The sequence below is a fragment of the Doryrhamphus excisus genome, linkage group LG10 (genome assembly GCF_037039965.1).
Source record: "Doryrhamphus excisus strain RoL-2023G ecotype Guam linkage group LG10, RoL_Dexc_Guam_v1.1, whole genome shotgun sequence".
NCBI lineage: Eukaryota > Metazoa > Chordata > Actinopteri > Syngnathiformes > Syngnathidae > Doryrhamphus > Doryrhamphus excisus.
In genome coordinates, this window is record NC_136366.1 from 10,890,554 (window position 1) to 10,909,607 (window position 19,054).

Here is a 19,054-nt window from a genome sequence, read left to right on the forward strand (position 1 = left end):
ATGATAACTTGCTAGATGATGGCCTGCTAACTGTTAGCATTTTAGCTAATTTAACGCGCAGCTAAATATACACACGTGGCATGATGTTGGGACACTATAGAACTGCCTTGGAAGTTTCGACTTTTAGTACTTTGTTGCTATGTGCTAGCATGCTAACTGTTGGTATTTTAGCTAATTTACTCATGTCTAAATGAAAATACACACATGGCATGATGTAGGGACACTATAGAACTGCCTTGGAAGTTTCGACTTTTAGTACTTTGTTGCTATGTGCTAGCATGCTAACTGTTGGTATTTTAGCTAATTTACTCATGTCTAAATGAAAATACACACATAGTAGGGACACTAACTAGAACTAGAATGCCTTTGGTACAGAGTTCTATCTTGCTAGGTGCTAGCATGCTAACTGCTAGCATGTTAGCATTTTAACTAATTTACTCATGTCTGAATGCAAATACTAAAATAATAATAAGAAGATTGACGCTGAGAGTACCTGCCATCCTTCAGGTGTCCTCACACCTGCAGTCTCACCTGATGACCTTTGAACATTCCACCACGTGAGGCCTGGCTCCTCCTCCTCCTGCCGTTGATCCGCTCCTTTCATGAAAAGATCATCCATCAGATCTGCTCGTTTGCGTGGAATTAGGCCCCTGCCAAATAATGACAAACTGGGGGGTGGGGGTGGGGTGGAATGGGGGGGGTGCATGTGGTGTCAATCAGCCTCCGTCCTTTTTTCCGCCAAATGAATAAAAGCTTCAAATGGGATTTTCTCAGCGACGCGTCTGGGGTCAGCATCCACACTCTCACTGTCAAATCCAATTCTACTTCTCATCAATTACATTCCCTTGTTTTTTTTTACCATTATATTCATTATATATTCTTTTTTTTAATTGACTACAATGAATTTGGTACTTCTGATATGACTGTATATATTTTTTGCATTGTTATTTTTATATTTATTAGAAATATTCCACATAGTGTTTTGTAATCATTTTTATTCTCGATTTTATATTGTATTTTTTTAATCTGTAGATTTTTTTTATATTTTGCATACACTGATGATCATTGTTAGCATACTAAAAAACAAGATAATGCAGCCAAGATTTTATTTTTGTGATTGTATATTCATATTAGATAGTTTTATATTACTTATTAATTTACTGTAAATTATTTTGATATTATTACTGATTACTTTTTTCCATTCTTATTTTTATATTTATATATAAATATAAAAATAAGAATAAGAAAATGGAATATTTCATATATGAAATATTCCATATATGGTAAGTAAGGTTTAGATAATTTTTATGATTTTTGTATTTTTTTGAAGCTTAAAGACCACGTTTGCATACAGACAAAAACAAGGTCAAGTTCTTGTATAGAAAAACAGAATCAGTGCTAATGCTGATCCAAACTTTGTTAATCTGTTCCAGTGTCAAACTGTGTCCATGACAAAAAAAACGTTATGAAGTGTACAGTTAGGCAATGTTTTATAACTTCTTAATAATAAAGGCGTCCATACGAGACTTGTACAGCAGGCGAGGATGCGGATGGCGACGCTGTACGAGGCTACTTCTTTCCAAAACATTGCAGGGTTTCAACCATCTGATGAAGAAGGCTCACATGCAAAATGTGTATTCTCTCTGCAACACACACACACACACGCTAATGAGCGCCCCTTCATAATTCAAGATGGGGGCGGCCATGCAGGATGTTTTATTGACTGATTTCATCTCTTTGTGCGGAATAAATAGGAGGCGGACATTATTGGCTGGCTTGCGACACGCTGCGCTGCACAGCATTGTGGGAGAAATGATGCACAAGCAGCAGCAGCGGTGGCGGCGGCGGCAGGGTCACTGATTGGCTATACCTCGTCAGCTTGTGACAAATGACCCAATAAGGAAGAGGTTACACGCTCCCAGCAGCCAATTAACCTGCAGGGCTGCTGAAACTAATTATTACATTTAGGATATATTATTTCATGTCTGACACAAGACAGCAAAAACATCTTTATACCCATGCTGGATTATCTATTTGGGACTTATACTCTATTTGTTTTTTTTAATACAGCATATCTTTTGGGGGTTTTGTACCCTACAGTGTATAGCATTAAATATAAGGCCCTTTTATTATGAAATATATTTGAATGTGTATAATTTATATCTTCCTATAGGGTATTTTTGCTGCTGGTAATGATCTTTTAATGTGAATAAAATGCACCAGTAGGATGGATTTAGTGGTCAAATAACGTGAAGGTGAAACAAAGGCTCTGAAATGTAACTTTTTTAATTATTATTTGAATCATCTTTACATGAAATTGATATAAAGAAGAAAGGAAAAAATGGCTCAGAACATTTCCGAAAAATGTGCTCATCATAAAGACGTAAAAGTGACACCAAAATGTCCTATATGCGGATTCCAATTCATTGTCTTCTTCTCTTTTATTGTGTTCCCCTCATGAGCGAGTCAAGAAAGACAGCACTTACAGTCTTTTTCTTTCCTCCATGCTGTCAGAATGTCCACTGTGCACCACCATCATCATCATCATCATCAGTCCTGCAAAAATGGAGGCAGAGCTGCGTGGAGAGAGCAAGTTAATTCGGATCAAGGTAAATAAATAACCGCCATGCCGGATGGAGGAATGAAACCGAGAGGAGTCCCCGCCTTGTCTGATTGCTCCGTCATGGGAGGTCGCAAAGGAAAAAAAGCATAAATAAGAAATGATAATAAATACAAGATGCGGAGGTTAAGAAGCGATTAGGTGAAGCTCATGGAGACTGTGTGCTCCAGAGCTTTGCGGCGCAGCGAGGCGATGCTGGTCCCCCTCCAGACGTCACTGTCCGGGGACGTGCACAGCTGCGGCGAGCCGCTCACGTTGGTCTGCCCGGGCAGCGAGGCGGGCACCATGCCGGGAAAGGTGGGCTGGTACAGGTGAGACTGCAGCCCGGAGCCGTTGGACGACATGTTGGACAACCCCATGGAGTTGGGGGGAGGCGGGCCGGCGCCCAGGCTGCACTGCGACAGGGACTGGGCCATGGACGGCTGGCGGCCCAGGGCGGGCGGCAGCTGCAGCTGAGACACGCCGGCCATTCCGGCCGTGGCCCAGCGGCCGTCGTTGGCGTGGAAGGAGCACAGGCTGTCGCCCATGGCGGCCGCTGCGGCCGCCGCCGCGGAGGGAAACTGGGGCAAGCCGTGGTGCGTCGGCAGCAGGGTTCCCGGGGCCCGGAACACGTTGGTGGTCTTCTTGCGCTTCTTCCACTTGGCACGGCGGTTCTGAAACCACACCTGGACGCACAGACGGTGCATATGTCACCTTACGTATTGGAAATGTATTTGTTATAGATAGTATAGTACATTATGGACCAAGTCCAGTGACCTTCGTGGACTGCTGTAAAAATACACCCAAAATATACATTACAAATTGAAGACCACCCGAAACATAAAAACGGCAAAAAGTATCATTTAACCAGTCTAATACAAACATTCTAAATACTTACACTGAATGCATTGCATTCTCCTAACTGAGCCACTTAGCACAACATTAGCATTAGTGTCACGTCATTTATTTATTCATGAAATTAATTGTTGGTTTGATCATATTGTTTTCTTTAAAAAAACAACAACTAAGGATATAATTTATCATCGAACATAAACACGAATTTAAGAACAGACTATACTGGAAGTTGTTTGCTAATATTAGCTTTGTTGACCTGCTAGCTTTCTTGGCACCCATGTTAATGCCTGCTTGGAATTGCTACTTAATCAAAGACCCACACTAAAACAAGTCTCTTATAATAAATAAAGTGTTTTTTTCATTTCACTCTACACTTGACAAAAATGCTACACGCTTTACTATATTCCTTAAAAAACAAATAATAGAATTTCTCATTAAACAGAAGTACAGGTTTAATGGCAGACTATTCTGGAAGTTGTTAGCTTTGTTCGCCTGCTAGCTTTCTTGGTGCCCATGTAAATGCCTGCTTGAAATTGTTACTTAATTTAATACTTAAAACAAGTCTATTTTTATAACTAAAGTGTGTTTTGTTTTTATAGGCAGTAGGCTTTATTATATATTTTCTTCTAAAAACAAAGAATATAATTTCTCATCAAACAGAAACACAAGTTTAAGGGCAGACTATTCTGGACATTGTTTGAAAATGTTGGTTGCTTGCTAGCTTTTTTGATGCCAATGTAAATGCCTGCTTGGAATTGCTAAGAAAAGGTCCACCCTAAAACAGGTCTAGTTTCATAAATAAAGTGTCTTTTTGTTTCAATCAATCTACACTTGACAAAAATACTATAGGCCTTATTATATATATAAATATATTTCTAAAAGTATATAATTTCTCATTAGACAGAAACTAGAGTTTAAAGGCAGACTATTCCGGAAGTTGTTAGCTAATGTTGGCTTTGTTCGCCTGCTAGCTTTTTTGGTGCCCATATTAATGGCTGCTTGGAATCACTACTTAATAAAACCCCCACCCTAAAACAATGTATTATAATAAACAAAGTGTGTTTTTGTGGTCAATCTACACGACGTTTTTTTATAACATTGTATAACATTTAACATTGTAAAGGAGTACTGAATACATCAGCCATTATTGGTGTTATTATTTCCTTTCTGTTTCGCCAAAAGTATGCCATTAAAATTGTATATTTGACACTGTGAGGTGTGAATGGTGTGGATATAAAAGGTTACAGCCCCTATGATGATGGTGATGGTGATGGAACAAACATAACAATAAATCAGCAACAGCAGAGGAGCACCGTGAAGCTCTTTATGCCCGCGCTATAAATGTCCTGAAACTATACACCCAGCAGAGCTTCGATCTTGTCACATTCTGATATTAAGCTTGGAAATTCCAACTAAATTTGACGGCCGATTAGAAGTGGATGTCTTTTGGTAAGCACACACAAAGTTTGGCATACAATTTTTCAAGAAAATTTGGTTTTGCTCCCAAAATAAAACATAAAGGTTTATTTTTTAAGCGAGGTCTGGTGTATACACAATCATTTGTATGGAACAAGAGATGGAAGATTATTTATGGTCACGGAAAAAGAAAAACACTGCTGACAAATGTTAATTATGTTATTTCCCGCGTGTGTATGTGTGTGTCACATGAGTTATGTGCACGTTTGTACGAGAAAGTCAGCCTCCGTAATAAAAGAGGAACAATCACTATTCCAACCCCCCCAATATAACGAAAATATAATACAATATATACATGTAGTGAAGTACACATCTCATCTCCAATTGCTTAAAAAAAACAATGAAATAAAATAAACAATGTGTGACGGTTAGTCTGGGTGACATGCATCATTTCACTGATTGCCATTGAATGCACATCGAAGTGGCTATGCTATTAATAGGCCTATATCATCATAATCATCATCATCATAATAATAACGATGATCATGGTGATTATTGGGGTTTATTTGACTCTCGGTAGGGCCTTTATGGGGATGATAATGACTTTTCTCAAGTGTTCATTTTTTTCTATGTTATATTTTGAAATAACAGTGGATATGTACAGTCAGCATGACTATATTGAATTCAGTTTAAACGTATTTATTTGCACATTTATTTTGCTAGATCAATTTAAATACGATTATTTTTAAATGGATCTGTTTTCTTTTTAACAGGTTTATTATATGATACAATTGTAAGAATAAAGAATTTTCCAGGTAATTTTATTTTAAAATATATATGTTGATGTTTTTATGTTTTTTTTACACACACAAAAAAACGGTGGTGCTTTTTGTAAATGTATTTTTTTTCCCATTTTAGATTGCCTCACAGAAACGACTTGTGAAATGTAGATTTTTTTTATTTCTAATAGACCAAATAGAATATTAGTATGACAACTGTATGTATGCAAATAGCGAGCACTATTTTTGGGGGGGAAATAATGCTGACACGATGAGGACAACGTGGTTTTATTCGATATGAATATAAATATAGAAGTTGGACGAGATGCTCACCTGCACTCTGGACTCGGTGAGTCCGATCCTCAGGGCCAGCTCCTCGCGCATGAAGATGTCCGGGTAGTGGGTCTTGGCGAAGCTCCTCTCCAGCTCGTTGAGCTGAGCTGGCGTGAAGCGGGTCCGGTGTCGCTTCTGTTTCTGGGCCTGCTGCCCTCCTCCGGACTGCTGGTTGGTGCCGCTGCTGTTCTGCTGCTTCTCCTGCTCCTTGCTGCTGGTCACTTGGCCCGGGTTCGAGCCTCCTCCTCCTCCTCCTCCGCTGGAGCTGATGTCCTCACCCGGGAGCAAAGTGGCCCCCTCCACGCCGTCATGGCCCGGGCCCAGCTCCCCGGGGTGACCCGGATCCGGTCCACCGGTGCCGAGTCTGCACTTTAAAGCCTCCCTGTGACCCAGAAGCTCCGCAGCATCCTTCATCCCTGCGCACACGATGATCACATGATGCACATTTAGTCACATAGTGACACATTTAGTTACACTTTCAATGGAAGGAAGAAGACGAGCTGTGTCTTTAAATGCTCTTAATTCAATCCCATCACCGTGAAATCAATCAAATTATGCAGTAATATAATAATAATTGATTTTCCAATGAACAAGTCCACTCGAGTAAGCACACACATTCAGTCATTCATTCATTCAGTCAGTCAGTCAGTCATTCATTCACAAGATGAAAAAAATGTCTCCATGCTTACAGCAGAGTTGAAGAGCCGAGTTGGGCGAGGACAACTCACCGAGGCGAGCATCCAGGAGGTCGGCGTGAGAGAGCATCGCTCACCGCTGATACTACAGTACAGCACTACTACAGTACTACTACCAACCCCGAAAAAAAAACACACACACAGGGGGCGAGAGGAGGGGAAAAAGCACACACGTGCACACACACGCACGCACGCGCACACCTCTCTATGCCTTCTTTAACCTATTTAGGAAATCTAGATGGGCCTAAATGAAAGCAAATTCGGTTTGTGCTTAAAAGGCGGGCTGGTTGCATTATAATGGACTTTAGAGGGACGGGGAGGCGCCTAAGCGGCACATGAAGCCTGCAGCTCCTGCACCAGACGACCAATCAGAGACGGAGACCCCCCCCCAATCCACCTACATACCCACCCTCCTCCTGCAGACCCACTAGCCCGAACCCATCCACACAAGATCCAGCAGTCCATTCTTCCTCATTCCTCTAATTAACTTTGATTTCTCCAGCAAATTACACCCAATAAAAGTCAGCTGATGTGTGAGAGAGCCTGAGAAGAAATGTTGGCTGCACTCATCACTCTTATAGGCCGTAAATGCTCATCAATAAAATGCCTGGATAAATACATAAAATTAAATAAAGAGACGGATTATTATATAAACAAACAGATTCATACATTAATAAATACTGTAGGTGTATTAATAGGGTAGAAAGTTAAATTGTTATATTAACAGATATTGACACTTAAAAAATGGGGTAAAACGACAAATTATTCAGCTTCACAATTATTTTGTTTTAAAATAAATGATAATAAATAATTAGATTCTATACGGAACTGACAGAATGCATTTAAAAAAACATTTCTCATCTGTTTGCAATGTCAAAATGATAATACTTATCACAATTTTTCCACCTTATTCCTCGCTTTTTTTGTTGCTTTGGGGCATGTGAGTAGGGTGGGATGTTTGTTTTAATAAATTAATAATATATATTTAAAAAAAAAGGTGTGATAGAAATATGATAAAATATTGGTTGGTGCAGCAGCAAATTAATTTGCCACAAAAAAGGAGCTATAATGAATAACGAATGAGCATCAATTAGGTTAGACTCAGCTTGTGTCTCCATGCATGCATGCAGTGTGGATGGACCACCGGAGGATCGGTTCTGGTCGCCTTTTGTCGTCTCCAAGCTGGCGGGACCCACACGCTCTCCAGACGAAGAGGATGCTGATGCTGAAGACACTCCCTCATCCTGATCGCTCTATTAAAGGAAGATAAAGACGGCAGTAACCTACAATTCATTTTTTTTTCATTCTATTATTTGTACTTACTGTGTTTAATGATGCCTTGTTTGAAAGCCTCTTGTGTTGAGAGGAAGGAGAAGATGATGGTGCTGAGTGATGGATGTGATGTCTTGTTTTTACGAGCCTTGTCAGGCGTCCCTCCTGTCTTATTTCACCTCCAACACTCAAGAGCGGAGAAATAATAAATACCTATACACACTTTATAAAGCAGATTTTTACTGCGCTTGTCTGAATAATACACTTTATTTGAAATATGCATCTTCCTGCTTTTTTTGTTCAATTAATTAATGAGCCAACTCACATCAGTGGTAATACCCTGGATCTGGTTTTAATTCGAGGTATTAGGACCTCCAACGTAACAGTCCTCCCTTACATAACCACTGTGTCTGACCATTACTTTATAACATTTGAAATCTTGACCCAATGCCAGCGCTTGGACCGGAACCAGTGCTCTAGCAGTCGTAATATTAGTTCTTCGACTGCTACTGCACTTGCTGAGTTACTGCCCTCAGTGGTCTCCTCCTTCCCTTCCTATAAGGGTCCTATAGACAACCTTACAAATGATTTCAACAAGGTGTTATGTAAAGCTCTTGATACTGTTGCACCTTTGAGATTTAAGTGTCATGCCAAAAGACTTACTCCCTGGTTTACAGCTGAAACTCGAAGGCTGAAACAATTTTGTCGGAGATTGGAGCGCAGATGGCGTGCAACTAAACTTGAGGTCTTCCGACAGGCATGGGGAGATAGTCTGACTAAATATAAACAGGCTCTTGTTGCGGCAAAAAACAACTATTTTTCTAGACTAATTGACCTCCATAAAAATAACCCTAAATACTTATTTGACACAGTTGCATTGCTAACCCAGAAGAGGACCTCTCCTAGTAGTTCCCCCTTCTCAGCCGACGAGTTCTTGCGATTCTTCGCAAATAAAGTTGAGCTCATCAGGAAGGAAATAAAGGACACCCTACCGCCAGATGGGCTTAACATGTCAACCGCCATGACCGCTGCTGGGACTACTTCCAGCCTCTGTCCCACTAGTTTCTCCTACTTTGAGGAAGTATCTCTGGATGAGCTTACAAAACTTGTCAGCGCAGCAAAGCAGACAACATGTCTGCTTGACCCGCTTCCTGGGAAACTTGTTAAAGAACTGTTCCCAATTTTAGCCCCCTCACTCTTAAATATAATTAATCTATCACTCATCTGGCACTGTGCCTGCAGCTTTCAAGACTGCAGTGATTCGACCCATGCTGAAGAAACCAACCCTCGACCCCGGGAGTATTTCCCACTATAGGCCGGTGTCTAACCTCCCATTTCTGTCCAAGATCCTTGAAAGAATTGTAGCACAACAGCTCAATGACCACATGGCTTTGGGTGATCTTTTTGAACCTTTTCAGTCTGGTTTCAGGGGAAACCATTCCACTGAATCAGCCCTTGCAAAAGTGACAAATGATCTTCTTCTTTCTATGGACTGTGACACATCTACAATATTGTTATTACTTGATCTCAGTGCTGCTTTCGACACTGTCGATCACTCTATCTTACTGGAACGCCTTCAAACATATGTTGGTGTTACTGGTCCGGTACTCTCTTGGTTTAAATCTTATCTTGAGGATCGGACGCATCGTGTCGTCTGTGATGATATGACTTCAGAGTTCTGTGATGTCACTTGTGGAGTTCCACAAGGTTCAGTGCTCGGCCCTCTTTTATTTAACATTTACATGTTACCGCTTGGCGACATCATTCGCAAACATAAGATTAGCTTTCACTCTTATGCTGATGACACTCAGCTTTATGTCCCACTAAAGTTAACTGACCCGCACGACTGCTCTAATTTGGAGGCTTGCCTCATTGATATTAAACATTGGATGTCCTGTAACTTTTTACTCCTGAACTCTGATAAAACTGAGATGGTGATTATCGGCCCTGCTAAACAGAGCCGCCTGTTTAAGGACACCACTCTGAGTTTTGATAATAGTATAATTTCCCAAAGTGACTCTGTAAAAAATCTGGGTGTGATATTGGACCCGACTTTATCCTTTCATAAACACATTAAGAATGTTACTAAAACAGCATTTTTTCATCTTCGCAATATTGCAAAGATACGACCTATTCTATCAACTTCTGATGCAGAGACCCTAGTCCATGCATTTGTCACGTCTCGCCTTGACTACTGTAATGTACTGCTTTCTGGTCTTCCAATGGCGAGTCTCAAAAGCTTACAGTTAGTACAAAATGCTGCAGCGCGACTTCTTACAAGGACACGTAAGTGTGACCATATTTCACCAATACTAGCCAACCTGCACTGGCTCCCAGTTCACTTAAGATGTGACTTTAAGGTACTGCTTCTGGTTTACAAAATATTACACGGGTTGGCACCTTTTTATCTGGTGGACCTAATTGTACCCTATGCTCCGTCTAGAAACCTACGCTCACAACACGCCGGTCTTTTGACTATCCCGAGAGCCAGAAAGAAGTATGCAGGCTCTAGAGCCTTTTCCATTCGGGCCCCAACGTTGTGGAATGATCTACCTGTTAATATTAGAGCTGCTACCTCAGTAGAAATGTTCAAGTCCCGACTTAAGACTCATTTCTATACTTTAGCGTTTTGTTAAAAATATTCCCCGCCTGCTTTGACTGCCGCTCCTTCTCTCTCCCATACCGCCCCTCCGGCTGAGGGGGCGGGTCCAGGAGAGGCTGTTTTGGAAGTCTGCCTTGACGAAATTGGACATCGGACGTGGCCTACCTTGGAGGCGCTGCAGCAGAGGGATAGTGATCATCTCAAGACCCACGGCTGCCCAACTGTCCTAATGGCATCACATCTTGGACCTGGACTATTATACTCTATGTTTTTATTTAACTGTCACATGTAAACCTCTCCACATCCATTGCAGCCTGGTCATCCTAGAAGGGGGATTCCCCCATCTGCGGTCCCTTCTCAAGGTTTCTTTTTCCCTAATGGGTTTTTGAGTTTTTCCTTGCCCTGATGGGGGTTCAGATCAGGGGATGTCGTCTGTCGTCTATTGTCTGTCTTCTACTGTTGCCTGCTTGTTAAGCCCTTTGAGGCTCTTTTGTGATTAAGGGCTATATAAATAAACTTGACTTGACTTAACACTTTCAAGTGAATGATATCAAGGACACAATATTAGGTACACCTAAAGATGTATTAATGTAAGAATATGTTCTTTGCACTGTATCAATATTTGGCGCCTCTGGCAGCTCCATGAGATGACCACAATATGAGAATCAGCTGGATAATAATAATGCATAATGAGAAATGGAGAATTATCATTTTAAAAGGCTTCCTGGTACAACTTTCATGAGATGAGATGGTAGAAGTGTAAGCCAGCGTAAATAACATGAACCAACAAGCAGAAGCGGACCTATAGCCACGTAGAGCACCGATGGCTGGAGGGTTCCAACCTGTGACCTGCTGGTGACCGAGCATGCCTGCTTCTCACTGCATGCATGAAGTAACTCCACTGGTAAATGTTCATGTTTGATTGGCTGACACTTGGATGGCAATTACTTACAAAGCAGATGCTAATAATGCTAAAGATGCTGGGTCAAGATAAAAAGGATGGGGAGCCATGATAAAGATGTTGGAGAACCATGCTAAGGAAGCTGCTGCTGATGTTGGAGATCCATGATAAGGAAGCTGCTGGTGATGCCGGAGAACCATGATAAGGAAGCTGCTGCTGATGTTGGAGATCCATGCTAAGGAAGCTGCTGCTGATGTTGGAGATCCATGCTAAGGAAGCTGCTGCTGATGTTGGAGATCCATGCTAAGGAAGCTGCTGCTGATGCCGGAGAGCCATGATAAGGAAGCTGTTGCTGATGTCGGAGAACCATGATCAAGAAGCTGCTGCTGATGTTGGAGAACCATGATCAAGAAGCTGCTGCTGATGTTGGAGAACCATGATCAAGAAGCTGCTGCTGATGCTGGAGAACCATGATAAGGAAGCTGCTGCTGATGTTGGAGAACCATGATAAGGAAGCTGCTGCTGATGTTGGAGAACCATGATAAGGAAGCTGCTGCTAATGTTGGAGAACCATGATAAAGAAGCTGCTGCTGATGTTGGAGAACCATGATAAGGAAGCTGCTGCTAATGTTGGACCATGATACAAACCATGCTGGACTAGATGTTGCTGTGTGTCCTTGTGTCCTTAAGTTGAGCTGACCGCGAAACAGAAATAGAAAGAAATAAGAAATAAGCTGAAAAGCATCTAATAGTAACCTGACTTACATTTATTCACAAGGACCATGACTCTGATATATTCATGTCAACTCTTCCATGTCTAAAATCATATATTTATAATAAGAAATTAAGTTAGGATTTGAACGACTCAATATATTTACGATAATTTTTAGGAGTGGATGAGTGGATGTACCTAAAAAAAAAAACTACATTAAAAGTGACCACATTTCCATTTTCACGAATGACAACAATGTAGACTGAATGCTAATCCAATGATTGTACTCTATCGTGAAAGATACTATTGTTAAAGCCCAGGCCCAATATTAAGCCATGAGCTACGGGTCATGCAGGACATATAAATAATACCTCAAAATGACTATTTATCGCTTTTTGATGTTTGGTAGTTCCTAACCCTGGTCACACGAACCCTGATGCCGCATCTCATGCCTGAATTAGCGCCACTGGATTCCCGCCCCCCCAGCCCCCCACGCGGACTGCATTAGGCCGTGAGCTGTCGTAAAAAAATACAATTACACCTCCAAATATAATCAGCATTGAAAAGCCTTAAAGACACGGCACACGGCAGCAAGGGTAGGGTGGCTGTAGCAGCGGCGTGTCTCATTAGGGCGCTAATGTCACTTTTTTGGGGGGTGGGGTGGGGGGGTGGTGCTAATAGTTATCCAAATGTGTAAAATACGGCTCAAGTCAAATGTAACCTTAATTTTGCCACCAATTGTGTTCATTTATTTCTGAGTGTTCAGGAAAGACTGGCTCCACACCATGACGGAGGAGGACATCCTTGACTCCACCCACCTTCATAAAAAACAACACAAAAAGCTCACTCAAGGTATGACATGGAAAATGTCACATGGTGCATTTACATCCCTTCAATACTGGGTTTTGGATACCTCCTTGGACAAGAAGTGGAGGGAATGATGAAAGTCATTTAGAGGTCATTTTAAATGAGGGGCACAAACACACCAATCTGATCCAGTAGGTGGGGCCATATTGGGGGGGAAAAAGGGAGTGGTGATTTTGTGTATTTGTGTGAATGTGTTCCTGCCGGGTCTCCTTGTCCTTTCTAATTACAGCCAATGGGACATGAAATGAAATGTTCAATTTTGTTTTGGATGTTTCAGAAAAGACAAAAGACAGACGTGAGTGCATCGGTCTGCAGTGTATTTGTCTGACAAAACAATAATTACAAAAAGAAAAAGAAAGGTACAGTTTGACGTAAGAAAGTTGCATTGTTTGAAGAGAGGTTTAAAAAGCGACGGACTAATCAAACTATGCTCATCATCATACAATAATAATTATGTGGGTGGTTCTGTATGCGGTAAGGAATGAACGTGACAAGCAAGAGCAACCTCACAGTGCTGAGAGAATCATGCTTCCATCTTGACTGAGTCCAACATGTTTTTGGCTTCTTGATATTCTGCAGATTCCGCCAAATCTTCCTCCATTTCCTGCAAACACAATGATAACAGTTATTAACCAACATGGATGCCTTCATGCAGGAACATTTATTAGCCTACTGGGGTAAAAAAAAAAAAAAAAAGTCAGTGCTAGTTCCACTGGTCAGAAAGCAGAAGAGCCCGAGTCGTAGATCTGGTGAGATTTACCACTGATTTCCCAAGATTTCTTGTTCAGGAAAAGAACTGTCTCGTAGGCACTAGGCCTGGGATAAGGAAAAAACTAATTTATCGCACAATAAATGAAAATGACCAAATGAGTAGGAAGAGGATCGCTTTCAGGTGCCATGTTTCTTCCATAGAACTAAGGGATGGACGGAGTGACCCACATAGTCGCTTTGCGAGGTAATGCAAGGTAACGTAGTGGAAATGAAATGAGCAGATTGCAGTATTTGTTTTTTTTTCTTAAAAGTAATGTTAAAACCTGGCCTCATGTGGTTCTTGTAGACCCAATCCTGTGTACTGTCCCGTGACACCCCGACCGAGATGTGTCCCAGGCACCATTACGTCCCAGTTGTAGCATACGGAAGGTGAGATGTTTAACTCACCAGTAGCTGCTGCAGGTCGCCGTATGCGGTGGTCAGGCGGCGCCGGCTGTCTGGTATCATCATGATGGTCTCCTGCAAGCCCTCCATCTGGAAGCACATCATCCTGTTGACACCACTGACACCAATTAGATAAGGTGGCCTCCACACGGGGCTGGTGGGGACCAAAGTCAACTCAACTAGTTCAGTTAGCGGTGTCGCTAGCTACGATGGTGACCAAAACAGTGAAAATAACATACCGACACCACTACCACCATTCCCCCCACAGACCCAGGACCAAGCGCGAGGAGGTGAGCCGGGCTAAGCGGCGCCGAGCCACAACAGAGAAAAGTCACGGCGCCCTCTGGCTGCGGTGGAATGATCCCATCAGCGCGGGATAAAGACGACACTTAAGAGAGCGTATTGATTCCATTAAAACAAAAACCTCTAATCCATCCTGCCTCAGACGCATCATCTCCAAACCATAATCCATCTGGCCTCCCCATCTCGCCATTAACGCTAGCCAAGCGTGCAGCTCCGCTCGGGCCCCCGGCCCGGGGACGCTGCGCTGTGAATGAACAAACAAAACACACTCGCTATGAATTTTAATGCTCGCGGTAAACATGGCTGCCGGGGGCGCCATGGAGGCACATTAAAAGACAAAATCATCTACTGGCGTCGTCAGTGTGGAGGATGGAGATGACCTGACACCAGAAGAAGAGTGTGAACACCATCCATTAGCGTCGGCGTGCTAATGGGGCCAAATGTTTGACTTGCTAACAACAAGCTAGGCACTGCTGTCACATGTCCTGCTGGTGTCTCGTGGAGACGCTTTGATTGGATGAGGGACAGACAGGAGTGACGTCCTGTCAGACAGATTCCTCGTGGTAGTGTTGAGGGTTACACACCAACGGGGCTCATGTAAGGAACATGCGCCACGACTCTTAATGGCGTCTACAACATACGTGCTGCTTGATGAGGTAACTGTCGGCCGCTTCTGCTTTCAGCTGCTCGATCTTCTCCTCCTGCTGCTTGGCCTCCGTTCTGTACGACTCCTCCTCTTTGGCCAGCCTGCACACGAGAGATGAAACCACATCACACAGTTGATATTAACTGGAAATTACTTAAAAAAATATATAAATACATTGCATCATAACTCTGCTCAACAACTTGCTATATCTATGACAAATAATGAATAAATGATCACTGTTTCATGGTTAAATACAGCCAATTAGTAATAAAATGCACATTTAAGCTAATTGTACATATTCCTGGCCTAAATTAAGCATTTTCAAGCATAAAATGGCCAAACGAATCAACTAAATAAACCTAAATACAAACACAAGGCAGGAGAAGCATTGTGATTGTGACAGTAGTATTCTACATTGGCCACTAGGTGTCAGCCTTCAGTGAGACGGGCACTAAACTCCTCACTTTAGGTTCCCTCAGGGACACGTTTACCGTTTTATTTACTGTTATTGTGTCTACGATATTGGGAAGCCATTTAAACATAAAAATATGCTGTCCACAAAACCAGCACACACTGGTTACTTACACGGAGCCCAAGAATTGCGTCTACCGCCGCGCAAAAAGAAACAAATAAAGTTTAAAAACATGTCGTGTCATTTGAAAATCTCCACTCTAGTTTTGCTTCAAGGCTAATTATGCAAATTGGATGTCGTCACGCAACCCGTCACTACAGATAGATCACAGTCCTGTGAGAAGCAGTGAACTTTGACCCCCTCCCTCATTCTGAAGTGTTGAACCCTTTCTCTGTGGTGAGAAGCATCTTCAAGCTGAGCAAAGATACACACACACGCACACACAATTAATTGATCATCAATTTAGCCCCTAATTTGGAGCAAGTCAGGTGGTAAATGGGCCTCTTTCCTTGATTGTTAGTGAAAATGGTCTTGAGCACATTGATCTATTTTGATTATTTATCAATTACGAGCCAAATGGAAGTAAATCTATGAAACACATGCCCGCCCTGATTGGCATAATGGAGTTTGAAAATATGATTCCCAACTAATGGTCTTTTTCCGTCGGAGTGACAACACAAATGTCTTTTTTTTTTCTCTTCTTCGGGAAATCAGCAGTGAGTGATTCGGCATTAATCAGTCACATTAGCTCCTCGCTTAGCCACGCTAGCCGGCGCCACTCTGTCATATTTTGCGTCAATTACGCCTCGTCCTAATACGCTTCCATCAGGGCGCTTCTTAGCAGGCGCCGTATGCAGGTGGAGCGAACAGTCTCACCCCAAAAAACAGCGGGGGGGGGGGGGGGGGGGGGGGTGTAAGATGGAGGAAAGAAAGCTTGAATAATTTGAATACAACTGAAGGACAGTCTAATAACAAAATGTCCATTCCTGCCCCTTTTTCCAGTGCTGATGTTAATTTCTTATTTCTCACAGAGTAGGGGAGCCGGGGTCGCGGCTGCTTTTAAATAGACCTGCCACCCCTGGCGTAATGGAAAAGGCAGCTCGGTGGAAAATAGGAAAGGGGAAAAAAAAAAGGGAATTAAAGCCGGCCGATGCCACATAGTCAGCCGCCTTCTCCTGCACTGTATTTTTGAGGCGGCATGTCGTCGCGAGCACTGGGAGCCGAATGACAAAGGCAAATTACTCTTGTCATTTTATTAAGGGCATCCGCCTCGCCGGGGTGAGCAAGCTGCGCACGGAATAGGCCCCGGCTATGCTCCGGAATCGAGTAAGGACAGGAAGGAGGAGACGACACTGTGAGAGAGCATGCTTATAAACACACACACACACACACAACCGCAATATCTGAAGGGCTGGTAGGTCGTACATTTTGGAAAACGGACAAAAATACATCTCACATATCGCGCAAAACCACGGACGTCTGTGGGAAACCTTGTGCACTTTTCAAACACTGCAGTACTGGCATTTCAGGTGGCTGATGAGGGAATTGGAAAGTGAATATTTTGTTTCCAAGTGCGCACAGGGGAAGTTATGACACAAGCAGGAGGAAAACCAAAGGGGGGCTTGATTTGCTCACCTGCACTGTACGTGTAATCTCGCCTCATTGGAGTGTTTTTTTGAATTATTGGAGCTATCATTGGACCTATTGGTTCTATTCCATTTCTCAAAGCTGCACTATTGACCTGAGATGCAACATCAGCCTCACAAACCCTGCATCGTTTGAAAAATTGGACTATTTGAACAGTATTTTCCCCACTATGGATGTGTTGTGACATTGTCCTCAAAGGGAACTCCGCCCCACACACCCCGGCCTCCATCATTACCACCTCAGGGAACGTGCATTAGCAATGTGACCCTCATCAAATCCCAATCAATAGTACATTACGCAGACGCCATCGGCAGGTAGAGAGTCCGAGCGTCGCCGGATCGAAGCGAGCTACCACGCTATGAGCTCATTTTTAAAAATATCTGCACTCGTCCATTAGGACACTAAGGACTTGATGAGCTCGGGAGGGCACTATCGGTCTACAGCTGCGTCCTTCACGAAGAGAATAAACTTCGGTACACAAGGAATCTGGAGCCAACATTCAAACGTACTTCCTTATATCCTTCCTCTTAGGCTGACATAAACTTTTTGCAAAGTTTAGCTAAAAACGTTAGCCATCATTGAATGTATAGCCTATTATAACCACATGAATGTAAATTGTTTGTCTAGTCTGAGACTGCTTTTGTGTGTGTGTGTCTGTGTGTGTGCAGGTGAATACCAACAGCCTGAATGCAACTTACTTTATTCTGGCAAAACAAAAATTTAAGACCATTGAATGCAGTTTAATTCATATATATGCATTTCTTTTGTAAAATCTGTTCTTTTAAACTCTATTGGTAACATATGACAGCTGGGGGTCGTGTTCTTACATTTATTGAGTTCAAAAAGTGTGTTATAATAGTATATAATAATATAATAGAAATACTACACCGTTCCTTCAATCAGCTAATACATTTAAAACAAATGATACATTTGACAAAACATAATTGATATGTTCTTTTAAATTAGTAAGGTAATATATGTTAGCCAGAGGTAGTGTTTGTACATTTAAACTTTTTTATTGAGAGGATCTTCTCCAGGTACTCCTGCTTCCCCCCACAGTCCCAAAATATGCATGTTAGGTTAATTCAGGGCTTGTAAGATAGAAATTCACTGAAAGTTCACCGGGAAAGGTTATTGTACATATTAGCCATCCCAAACTGTACAGTTCACTGGTTTGACATTATTCAGCCTAAAACAGGTTCTAATGTAACCTAAAACTTAACCAAGAATAACCTACAAAAATAACTGACAAAATAAAGGCCAACCCCTAAAGTTGTAGACTGAAGTTTGACAGCCACTTTCACGGGGACAGGAAGTGTAGCTTGTCATTAGCTACACGGAAGCTAGCTAGAAAACAATCAACGCTCAGTGCAATCTTTTGTAACAAAAATATATATTATGCAATAGTGCTGCCATGACGAATGTAATAAGAATGCGTTTCATTGTTGCAATCATCGATAAATACCGTTGTTAGTTCTGAAACGACGCTTAGTTATTGTATTAGCCGGCTCAAGGCCTCGATTAAGCACCCGACTGACGTACAGCCATTAAGCCGGAACACTATCGCAATTTCGGTTTAGGTCTGTGGCCGAGCCCTCCCTTGAGCTCAGCTAAGCTAACATGCTAGCCAGCCAACTTGGCGCCACATTTACCAACAACACGTTTAGTATTCGTCCTGTGCAATACACTTACCTCTTCAGAACGCCGGTTTTGATCTTAATTTGTCGTATTCTTGGGTCAGCCATGATTGTAGAGGGCGAGTTGTTGGTTCCCCGTTGCTAGCTAGCTAGCAGCACCAGCGAGGTTAGTGTGCGTGCAGAGTGAAGGCAGTCAAGACGAGCTGATCGCAGAGCTATCGAT

At 42.3% G+C, this 19,054-nt stretch overlaps 2 protein-coding genes across 3 annotated transcripts; both read right to left on the reverse strand.

Annotated features, from left to right (window-relative positions):
* Positions 1-2,321: 2,321 nt before the first annotated feature.
* Positions 2,322-7,043, reverse strand: otpa (orthopedia homeobox a). Of its 2 annotated transcripts, none has more exons than XM_058063927.2 (3): positions 6,711-7,043; positions 5,983-6,398; positions 2,322-3,285 (listed from the first exon to the last, which is right to left on the reverse strand). In XM_058063927.2, the coding sequence occupies exons 1-3, from the start codon at positions 6,745-6,747 to the stop codon at positions 2,758-2,760; spliced, it is 981 nt and encodes a 326-aa protein (XP_057919910.2). In that variant the 5' UTR covers positions 6,748-7,043; the 3' UTR covers positions 2,322-2,757. The 2 variants fall into 2 exon arrangements, with proteins under 2 accessions (XP_057919910.2, XP_057919903.2); XM_058063920.2 differs by having other exon boundaries at positions 6,672-7,043.
* Positions 7,044-13,331: 6,288 nt separating this feature from the next.
* Positions 13,332-19,054, reverse strand: tbca (tubulin cofactor a). The gene is made up of 4 exons (XM_058061982.2): positions 18,887-19,054; positions 15,131-15,236; positions 14,190-14,276; positions 13,332-13,635 (listed from the first exon to the last, which is right to left on the reverse strand). The coding sequence occupies exons 1-4, from the start codon at positions 18,937-18,939 to the stop codon at positions 13,555-13,557; spliced, it is 327 nt and encodes a 108-aa protein (XP_057917965.2). The 5' UTR covers positions 18,940-19,054; the 3' UTR covers positions 13,332-13,554.

Bases quoted from the DNA above. Each gene is read 5' to 3' on its own strand.
- otpa (XM_058063920.2), bottom strand. From the start codon at position 6,747: ATGCTCTCTCACGCCGACCTCCTGGATGCTCGCCTCGGTGAGTTGTCC. The intron at 6,399-6,671 runs GTAAGCATGGAG...TCGTGTGCGCAG, and splicing joins CTCGGCTCTTCAACTCTGCT to GGATGAAGGATGCTGCGGAG. The intron at 3,286-5,982 runs GTGAGCATCTCG...CTGTGCGTCCAG, and splicing joins TCACCGAGTCCAGAGTGCAG to GTGTGGTTTCAGAACCGCCG.
- tbca (XM_058061982.2), bottom strand. From the start codon at position 18,939: ATGGCTGACCCAAGAATACGACAAATTAAGATCAAAACCGGCGTTCTG. The intron at 15,237-18,886 runs GTAAGTGTATTG...TCTCGTGTGCAG, and splicing joins AAAACCGGCGTTCTGAAGAG to GCTGGCCAAAGAGGAGGAGT. The intron at 13,636-14,189 runs GTGAGTTAAACA...TTGTGTTTGCAG, and splicing joins GCGACCTGCAGCAGCTACTG to GAAATGGAGGAAGATTTGGC.